The 10,885-nt window shown below is 36.4% G+C and overlaps 1 protein-coding gene across 1 annotated transcript; it reads right to left on the bottom strand.

Annotated features, from left to right (window-relative positions):
- Positions 1 to 3,449: 3,449 nt before the first annotated feature.
- LOC135074050 (solute carrier family 22 member 3-like) lies at positions 3,450 to 10,371 on the bottom strand. The gene is made up of 5 exons (XM_063968357.1): positions 9,821 to 10,371; positions 7,616 to 8,063; positions 7,108 to 7,515; positions 6,687 to 6,936; positions 3,450 to 6,293 (listed from the first exon to the last, which is right to left on the bottom strand). The coding sequence occupies exons 2-5, from the start codon at positions 8,041 to 8,043 to the stop codon at positions 5,883 to 5,885; spliced, it is 1,497 nt and encodes a 498-aa protein (XP_063824427.1). The 5' UTR covers positions 8,044 to 8,063; positions 9,821 to 10,371; the 3' UTR covers positions 3,450 to 5,882.
- Between the last annotated feature and the right edge of the window lie 514 nt (positions 10,372 to 10,885).

Genomic DNA, 10,885 nt, shown 5'->3' with positions numbered 1-10,885 from the left:
CACTTTATACCAGAAAGCTTTATATTTCCTTTAATATCAATGATACTTTCACCAATTTTCTTAAACTTATCCTTTGCATACCTACACCTACATATCTACTGTTTTTATGACACCGATACCTGACAAAAGCTTTTTCATTTCATTTCTGCTTGAAATTTTCTGGATGCAAGTCACTACCAAACAGCTAATCTGACTCATTGGAGGAGGCCTATGTTCAGCAGCAGTCCTATTGCTGAAATGATGATGACAATGATTTGATTTGCATTAAATATTAATGCAAGTTACAACCTCAAGCTCCCTCAGGACGGCTCCGCAGAAGGGCACAGACCACACACGATCAGCTGATGCTATCGACGGCGGCCATTGTGTTGCGTACGCGCATACTTGCAATATTGCGACGTGACGTCGACATGCGCGCTTTCTATAAACGTCAAAGTTGAGAGAAACGACAGAGGATAGGAAAAGTCACGTGACTAGTAGCTTCTGTGTCAAATTATAATTTATAAGCTAACAATAACCCTGTTCTGAATTCCGATTCTTGTACAAAATCCTGTGATTGTGCCTATGGTTCAATAGTGGGTTTGTATAGTAAAGTGTAGTAGTGTGTTGTCTTGAGTGAAAGGATTCCAATTCTAAAAGTGCTCTTTGTTGTCTTGAGTGAAAGGATTCCAATTCTAAAAGTGCTCTTTGGGAATACTCTCTTGAATACTTGTAAATAAACGTTTTTTGAAGTCTTTTGACGAATCTTCATTAGTCACACAGAAACATCCTGAGAGTGGACGGTGCTTTAAAACATCCCATCTCGCATGATTTATTGCAAATTAACCAATTTAACGATCCGATTACTCAGTGACAAGGTGAATTCCATTGAGTCAATTCATCATGTTTCAATTAAAATAACAAAGCACATGTTACGTTACAGATAGAGCACGTAAAACATTAATTATTTTGGAATTACTGAACGTACCAAATTAGCCTAACCAAGAATTAAACCCAATAACATGTAACTCATGGCGTCGTGCACCACTGCAACAACAAACCCCCAGTAATTCTCCCACAAGCATCTCAAATGGCGGCTATCAGCCATCTTTGCAAAACTAAACGTGCCATTTCTCGATCAACTTTCAAACGCATAATGACGGATACCCGGAGCCATAAATCATACAAAACATCGGGTACGCGCTCCGCTCCAGTACCGAAACCATAATCTCGGTACCGATACCATAAAGTGGTATCAGATGAAGAGATAGCACGCCCACCGCAGCACCCATCAATCAAGGTAACGAGCGATCTTTGTCTTTAGCCTAGAGCGAGACATACTTAACATTTTTATGGACAGGGTGATGGTAAATTGTACGGTTCTCTGAAACCTCGCAATTTATTGTTAAAGATGTTATAGGTATTGGAGCGGTAACGAAGATGGAAATTATAAATAAATAACTATGGTAAAAACTACGGTTGGCAACGTGGATGAAAAAGCGGAATATAAAACGTCAGTCTACAAATTACAAAAAAAGCTTTTCGCAACAGCCTAGCGAGCTTTTAAGCATTAATCATTTTAAGGACATTCAAAAGGTATTTTGTCCAATAATTGACAGCGTCCAATAACTGTCGGTTTACCCTACAACACTATTTTCAATTAGAATCCCATCTTTTTATTAAAAAAAAAACTTTGACCATGGCTTCCATAGTAGTGAATTAGCATCGATTAGGAGTTAAGATTACTAATCTGTTTCCCACACCCTGTGTGGAGCATATCAAGCTATTCATCAGCACTGTCGAAGGCAATCGCGATAGATGTTCCCACAGTAAAAGTTGGAGAAAATAATTTATGGGCATCATCTACCAGTGGTCTAAAATTTATTACAGGCATAGTGTATCCTCACATGCATCTCAATAAGTACTTTTATGTCAATGTCTGAAAAAATGATATAAAAAATTAAGTAGCAGAGATATTATTTACAAATGACTCTTGATCTCTTGATTTATTTTATAAAAATGAAATCTTTGTCTATTTGGGATAAAGCAAAATTATCACTTCATTTTTGGCGACTTCTTTAATTATAAAATAACTGTAGGTTCTTTCAACATTTTAATGCTTTTTGCGTTTGATAATTTTGTCTATCTATCCCCATTAAACCCATTTTTTACATAAAATAATGAGTATTTATCTCTGAGCTTACCAAATGCCAATAACAATAAACTGAAAAATAAAGCAAACGTTTTTTTACAAGTAAGAAACACAAATTAAAAGAAATCAGATTTGAAACATTTTTTTAACAGTGGCACAAAAAAGCAAAGCTACATAAATGTGTAATCTGATGTACTGACGACTATTCTTGCCGTACTTATTCGTGTAGGCACTATCTAATGCAATCTTTCATGCACCTAAATAATACCTTGTTACGGATCAATTTTCACAAAGCCAACTTCAAACCGCCATTTTGCAAAATAACATATTACGCTAACTGAAGATTACTGGTTACCACTTCTTACTTACAATCTCGCTTTAATTTCAACTTTATAACGAAGTAGATAAGGATCAGATATTTTTTGATGCTTTTGGCATCAAAATCTCAAGTCACGTACATTTATTATCACCCATTGTCTTGGGTGGTAAAATTATGGGGTTCTAGTCAAATTAATAGTTGCAATATCGCTCGTAATTTTACTGCACTGATTTTGAAAGTGGCTGTTGCAAAATATGTTCAATAAATCAAAATAGAAAGAATACGAAGGTAGATAGGTAGGTAGGTATGTATTATATAAATAATTACGGTATTCAGCAAATCAGGTGACCTTTTTTTACCTTTTTCATAAAACTGAACTAAAACAGACTTTTATCACCATTTTCATCAGCTTTAAATTAACATTTGGCACTGCATTCTTTTTCTTCTTTGTCCTAGTCATTTCCCATTATTTGACACTGCATTCGTTAGCTAAAAATCTCTGCAGCATATTTTTCAATTTCATTATGAGGAGCTTAAAGTTTATCTCAAACACTAAATCGCAAATCAAAATGTCCAATACAAAGGGGATGCGGCATCTCAAAGTTAGATAATAGACCTGCAGGATACATCACTTAAAATAGAGGTCAGCGAGTGAATTTGCAATCATAAAACAATTTCCGAGCGTCACCAATGAACGTCCATCTCAATTGTATGAAGCTGCGGCTTTTTATGCACAATGTTTCATCGTAGTCATTTGAGACAATTTATGTAACCACCCTGGCTGCCCTGTCACTGTGTAAGATTCACACTCAGCTACCGTAGCGCTGACCTACGAACTAAGTAACTTTAAATTTATTTGATGTACTTTGTGCCGGACGGTATGGGGTAGCAACCCTGTGCGGACCCTTGATACCGTACGCCGACACGGCGCGATGCGGGGTGCAGCGCGAGCGGGAGAGCGAGACGAAGGGGGCGGGGAGCGCAGAAATAATAACTCGGTTGTGGTTGAGACTGTGACCGGTTCCTCGGAGCAGTGGCGAGAGCTTGGTGTTGTAGCTTGTTGAGGAGAAAACGCGGAACTGACTGGGTCCGGATGGCACCCCGATATTTATTTACTTTCATTAGAGTGAGAAAACCTAGCTGCCTCTCGCTCTAATGAAACAGCAAATCTATTGCCCTCTCTCTCTAATTTAGACCCCCCCTGGGCGGCAATACCGTATAGAGAGCCTGTTTTTTATCTATTCGGTGACCTATTTTTTAACTATGACCTTGACCTAATTCTTATCGGATTCTAATTAGCTCTTCCACTATTCTTTGGAATCTATGTTATTTATTTTCAGACAAATTACTTCTTACTATTCGATAGGTAAATAAAGGTACACAGGTACAGGGTTAATTACAAATAAATCATTTGTACAAATATTAGGGCTCATTTGGCCACACTATTTTAAATTAATTGCCTTTATGGCTAATTAAGATTATCACCAATTAAAAGTAAATAACTATAAAGATCTACACATAATTATCTGTCTAATTTACATATTATAAATATGACTCGACATACATAACTAGACGAAATTATAGGTTTAATCGATATACATAAAACAAAGGGCTATCAAATTATACATTTCTATGGTTTTCTAAAATAAACTATGATTTATACATCTCCAACGTCCCACATACGCCTATTAATCAGTAATTAAGGACTTGACACATTACTAATTGAGAACCAACTAAGAGAAAGTGGACTGTATTACGAAGTTATCGATATTTAAACTATACAAACTTTATAAAACGAAATAACTATGAAACAACTATGAAACAAAAACGAAACAATTATTTACAGCTATAAGTTTCTATTCGGGGCCGTCCGTCGTGCACATACTTTTTGTTATCTAAATTATTTGTAAAAAATAACTTGTATTCTGTTGCTGTACCTAAATAAATAAACATATAAGTAAAGGAATTCCTAGACACAAAATTTGCATGCTGATATTGTTAAGCAGAATAGTAGCACTTTACCTAAATTTAACACCTAAACTATTGTACCTATTCTTTGCAAATAAATACTTTGACTTTGACTTTGAACTTAAAAATTTGATTTTGATTGCTCTCTTTGACTGATGCCAGCATCATAATATGTGAGAGAAACAAGCAAATCAAATACATGCAAAGTAACATTTACTATGAATTAGGGTCTAAAGGTTGTAGAATTTTTTAGGTTCAGCTTGGTCGTGTACACCTTATTTATTTGTTAACTTAATTGTCTGATATGTCTGGCTCTACATCATAGTTTTTCCAAAGTCTCGCCTCTAGATAGACCAATAAACAGTTGTTGTTGTTGAATTTATTTTTTAATTCTTTAGTAAAGGCTGTAGATTGTGTCATACTTATTTTGTGACTCAGAAATCTCAGTGAGACATGGCTCAAATTCAAAAGCCGCCGCGTGACAATCGGGAAGAAACGATAACTGGGCGAATCAAACGCACCGACGATCAGCTCCAATTTGTCGTCCATCCTGTGAATTCACTTACGAGTATGATCCATTGCCGGTTACAATATAAGCAAATTGTTTCAAAACTTCAAAGAAATGACTACAATGAAGGATACAGGGTTTAAATAATATAGACCAAACGACTGATTAAGGCCCGATTCGACCAAACATTTACCCGAGAATAACTCCAGTGGGTCTAGACAAAGTGCAAATTATAATCGCAAACCAGTCGAAAAGTGGTCGAAAAGCCCCTTTTTTGTATGGAGTTTTGACGGATTCGATTTTCGATTCGATCAAAAAGTGCGTTTTGTCTAGGGGGGCTGGTATAACTGGCACATTGACAGTTTTAGTATGGGAAATGTCAAAATGTCGATTAACTGACGATTTATTCTGAGATTAATATTTACTCTTGTTTGGTCGAATCCACCCTAAGTAGTCATATGATTTGTTTGCGACGTTTGTATGAACATAGAGGGACTATTACATAATTCCCATAAATAAATTATTTTATTAGATCTTTTCTGTCAAAAGAATTGTTTTGAAAATAATCCTCCAGAAAAAAGTTAAAATCTCTGCAGACGTTTATCAAAAATGCATTGAGTACATCCATTCTTTCACCAATTTCCTTATCACTGTACTCAAGATGGTTGAGACAGCTCTACGTCAATACTGATAAGGCCATCTCTATCTGACTGACAATCATGTGACTTGATGCATGAGGATCTTAAACCTGTCATCGATATTATGATAATTAAGGTCACGCACGATAGATTATCTGCTGATACGGAAAGTGATGACATAATTTTTGGAATAAAAAATGTAATCATTGAGGAAAAGAAAGTAAAACTAGTCGTGTTTGTAAGAGTGAATGAAGTACCTACTCTTTTGGTCATATGTCTCCTTTAATTTTGGGTCTTCAAATCATTTAGCAAAACTTTTTAATCAACAGTATCTTTAATTTCTTTGCCCTTAGTTTCTGGCAGCAAGAGGCTCAGGAGTGCGCCAACAAAGGGTATCACAGTCAATATAGTTTCAGCTATCCAATGAGGATGTGCGTTTGCGATGAACGGGGCAATCATTGCCCCAACCTTTGCCCCTCCGCAGCACACACCGATCCCCATGTTCCTCAAGGGAGTGGGGTAGACCTCGCTGCTATGGACGTAGGCGATGCAGATGATCATAATGGCGAAGACGAGCCCGATGCAAGTGAGAACTCCACAGCCCCAGTGGGCGTAAGGCACGAAGATGAGGATCAGCATAAAAATACCGACTGTTATGAACGCGGTGAATAAAGACATCCTCCTCTTGAAGTATCTGTTCGCTGGTAGCGCAAGGAAGTTGCCTATAATCTGGAAAAGGTATAAATTAAATTTATTTATTTTAAACCGGAAAGCGCAGAGTAGGACGTCCACCCACAAGGTGGATCGACGACCTTATAAAAGTAGCGGGAAGGCGCTAGATGCAGGTCGCCACCTATCAGCCATTATGGAAATTATTCATAGAACATAGTGGACGTCCTATGGCTGAAATGATGATGATGATGAATTTATTTTAAATAAATTAGTGACTGTGTTAATCAAAGTAGTTCAAACATTCATTTATAGTTTATACATTCGTTCATTTTTATCGGTTGTCTTATTACTACTAATGTAAAAAAAAGTGAAATGATTGTACTATTTTAGACAAATAATAATATTTGGGATCATTTAAATCAACAGTCAAGGTATTTAAAAAAAACTTACTTGAAAAAAGCCCATCATGGGCACCACAACAAATATATTCAGTCCAAGTAACGTTGAATATTGGTTTATACCAAAATAACATATTCCACCGGCTATCCACATAGCGACACTGGTCACAGTTATCCTGGCTAGTTTCATATTCCTGAATAGATCCAGGAACGTATACTTTTGCACAGCCATTTGTTGATTTTCAAGATGTTTAACGGCTTCTTGAACTGTTTCTCTTATGTGAGATGTATTAAGTCCATTGCTGAAATATATGAATAAGAAACTTTAGATTCAACGGTGATTATTTCAACATATATTTTATGTTATAATAATTTCTCAGAGAAAGCTACTAATGAGGGCTACTTCAGCTTAATAGGTGTTTGTTCCTCCTAAGAACATAAACAAGTAGTTTTTATTTATACATGTAACTTACAACTTAGCGATTTTAGTCATCAGGGCAACAGCTTCCTCAGTCTTCCTTTGCGAAATCAACCACCGAGGCGTCTCTGGTAAGAACATCAGCATTACCAGTATCAAAACCCCGACTATTCCAAATATTAGTAACATAGATCTCCACGACGATATAGGAGCTCCTATTGCTGCTAATAACATGACTGCAACTCCATCAGCAAGCAAGGACATAGCTCCAGAAATTTCTCTGTATTTTGGTCCGACCATTTCGACATTGAGCACGACGCTAAGTGTCATGACGCCGCCTGATCCGAAGCCAGCGAAGAAACGCATGGCAGTAAACGCCCAGTAACTTGGCGCGAAAGAAGAAGCCAAAGTGAAGATGACTGTTGTCATGCCAGACAGAATATACGCGATGCGGCGGCCGAACCTGAAAATGATAATTTGAAATTGTTCAATAATGAAATATGTATGTTTGTTTGATAAAGAAAGATGGGATGACAATCAATATAAGCACATTTAATTTTTACCTGTCAGAAACCCAGCCAAACGCCGAAACTCCAATGACTAATCCAAGCATTGCAATAGTCTGTGTAAAACTTGCAAGCCACGCATTACCACATATCAAACCAAACGATGAAATCAATGTTTCTTCAAGCACCGAGCTATGGTATGCATATTCTATGCAGTCGGCATAGCATGTTGAGTTGGTGACATTTCTAATTAGGTTATCTTTGAACTTCACACAAGTGAAGTTAGTTGTCGGTGTTAAGAATACTATACACATAACATTCCACATTACTATGAGTCTGCTTATTCCTGCTATAGGACACACAATTGCTTGGTATGAACCAAAGTTTCCGATAGTTTTGCTGACATAGTCTTCTTCTGGTTTGGCATCTTTTTCTAATGTTACTTCAGATATTACATAGCTTTGTATTCCCTTTTTGATCTTCATTACTGCTCTTCTTATTTTATCTGAAATCATAAATATTACAAATTAAATAACTATTTTTTCGGTAAAAAAATACTGTTCTATGTAGAACACTATCACCATAAACAAAATAAAGTAACTGGTAACTAAGGAAGTAATAACACGTTATGAATTTAGGACTTTTCTTTGTAGGACTCGGCTCACTGACCCACTCGGCTAAATACTTGTCTATCCTATTGGATAAGTATTATTTCAAGTTCCTGAAAACGCGTACCCATTTTGAAATTTATCATAAGGTTAACAATTTAGCATCATTTTAAACCTCTCTTCAACTTTTGAGAGGCTTCATGATTCATGACTAACATCCCACGTCAGCTAAATTCCCTCCAATCTGAGGCCACGACAAACGTTCACGGTCATTTTCCCTTTCGCTGCTACAACGCCCGGAGTCCCTCGTTAGCGAACATGGCTGCTCAGTAATAACACTTCTAGCAACCTGTAATCTTGCCCACTTCAACCCACTCAATCTGCTGAGCGAAGAGATTAGAGGCCGCGCACATTTGCTTCTTTGGGACATCGGGTTTGAATGATTTTTTAAACTTATTTCCCGAATCATTGTGTTAAATTATAGAGAAGTCAATGCTGGATGCATTCCCTGCCTTGCAACTTCTGATTTTTGAAGAAGTGGAAGAGTTAAGGGAGTAAAATGCTCTACAGACTAATAATAAGACGATAAAAATAAATACTCTTAAGAATCATTACCTACAATTTACATGAAATACGATTTTGGAGACCGATTCTAAAATGTTCCATATTGGTATTGTCCTGGTTGTTTATGATCTTTCAACGAATACGTACTGCCACATCAATCGTCAGACAGCAGCCGCTATAATTAAGTAAAAAGTATCAAGTGTGTTCAGAGCCTTATTAAATCGATCATTTGACTGACATGGGCTATCAGGTAATGATCATGTCAGGAATGGTCTGAACACTCATCGGAATGTCGATGAAAAAATTGGTCAAGTGCGAGTTTTGAATCATTTCTTATTTTATACAGAAAAATTCTTTGGAAAATTATGATATGACCTTAGGTAAACTGAGATTCTCTCTCTCTCTCTCTCTCTCAATTCGTCTGTCAAGCGTGAGAGTGTAAGCTAGATTATCCCTTTTGCGTCTAAAAAATTAAAAAAGATCATCCTCTTACAATTTTTTCAAATAAGACAGAAAAAAATATCGGTTTTATTTAAACAACTCAACCTAAACAACCTCAATAAATACTGCTTCAAAATCAATTAAGTCTGACTAAGCCTACCTACACAGTAAAGAGCCCTCAAAATAAATTTACTTTTCTAACTCTCACAGGCTTTTATCTGATGCCTTGCGGAGGGCAGTTAAGGTAATCAGCCAGTCATGGTCGATTTGTGACCGCTCCGAGCGATGGCTGGTTGGGATTTGTAGTCATATTCAGGGAAAGGAAATTGCTGTTAGCTGATCTGTCAAGGTTTAGGGCGTAGTTCAGTATGAGTACTTTAACTGTCAAATATTTCCAAAGAATTCGACAAGAGACAATGTATTGATTTAAGGTCACCAGTGATCGCTAATTCGAACTCAAGAAAGTTACATTCAAGTAATATAAATAAGTCATCAATAATATGAAAAAATAGAGAGTTACTAAGAGTGAATACAAAACAATTAGGAAGCTTAAATACGCCTAACATTTCTTCCAAAACATAACTATTTGTTGATTTTTGTATAATATAAAACAACGAAATTCAATAAAACAAGGTTAGTTTATACTCACTGTATCCACGGAACTGCTTTAAAATTGTCACCCAAGCGTTTATCCACTGTAAACTTCATGAAGAAATCTTGCACACATTATTCTTTTATGCGCCGACGTGTTTCTCCAAACCAACACAAATTGTTAATTAGCCAGCTAATTAGTTGTCACGTGTTTTATTCAAAAACTCAGACAATGACCTCCAAAACTACTTTGTTAACCGAACATATTTTTCTCGGATAATTCAAGCTAACAAATTCGAAAACTATTTTTATTTTTCAACTTTTGTAGGCGAAAGTGAAACAGTGTATTACATCAAGATGCGAAAACAAAACAACTTAAAGGACTTTTGTGATACACGATGAATCTTTTAATCTACGATTTATCTAACGTTTTTCACGTAATCTCGCAAAACACAGACTATCTTTGCATGAATAGCTAAAGCAATATGAAGATCGTATCTTTAAGTACATATTTATATAGGCAAGTTATCTCACGGGCTTACGTTAAGGTCATAGCAGACTTATTAACTCGGAAACGGATCAACACCGTATTAACTTGAGGCGGTCAGTAAACTTTAATACTGCAACACACATTTATCCGCACCGTAACGTAAACGCCTCGCCTCGTGGTTGACTTTACGCGAAAGGAGATGACAGCTCGCGAAAGGAGATGACAGCTCGCGAAAGGAGATACGGTGTTGATCCTTTTCCGAGTTGATAAGTCTGCTATGACCTTTAACCACAATTCAATACATGGTTACAGAAAATGTTCAAAATTTCCTCAAAATGTATTATTTTCAGGTAAATTTTTTCTTGTGGTTAAATAATAACGTCGAATTGTTTATCACTTACTTTTCATGCAATTCCAATATGCACAGTAAGTAGGAGTTCACTTGCAGATGAGAAAAACAATCATATTTAAACACGTTACATCAAAAACACTTGTAAACACGTTACGTCGAGATCTCGTGCTCCAAGTCACACACTACACAGTTCTTCACAAACTAAAAAAACAGAATCGACAATAAATACTTCAATGTATAAAGCAAAACTATTTTTTACGAATCAGCTTATCCGACCCGCA

Source organism: Ostrinia nubilalis, chromosome 8, assembly GCF_963855985.1.
Source record: "Ostrinia nubilalis chromosome 8, ilOstNubi1.1, whole genome shotgun sequence".
Classification (NCBI taxonomy): Eukaryota; Metazoa; Arthropoda; class Insecta; order Lepidoptera; family Crambidae; genus Ostrinia; species Ostrinia nubilalis.
This window is presented reverse-complemented; position numbering and strand designations above follow the sequence as displayed.

What these genes read in the sequence shown, in the direction of transcription:
- LOC135074050 (XM_063968357.1), bottom strand. Translation starts at nt 8,043, where the DNA reads ATGAAGATCAAAAAGGGAATACAAAGCTATGTAATATCTGAAGTAACA. An exon ending in ATGACTAAAATCGCTAAGTT is followed by an intron (nt 6,937 to 7,107) that starts GTAAGTTACATG and finishes CATATATTTCAG; the next exon opens with CAATGGACTTAATACATCTC. An exon ending in CCATGATGGGCTTTTTTCAA is followed by an intron (nt 6,294 to 6,686) that starts GTAAGTTTTTTT and finishes TACCTTTTCCAG; the next exon opens with ATTATAGGCAACTTCCTTGC.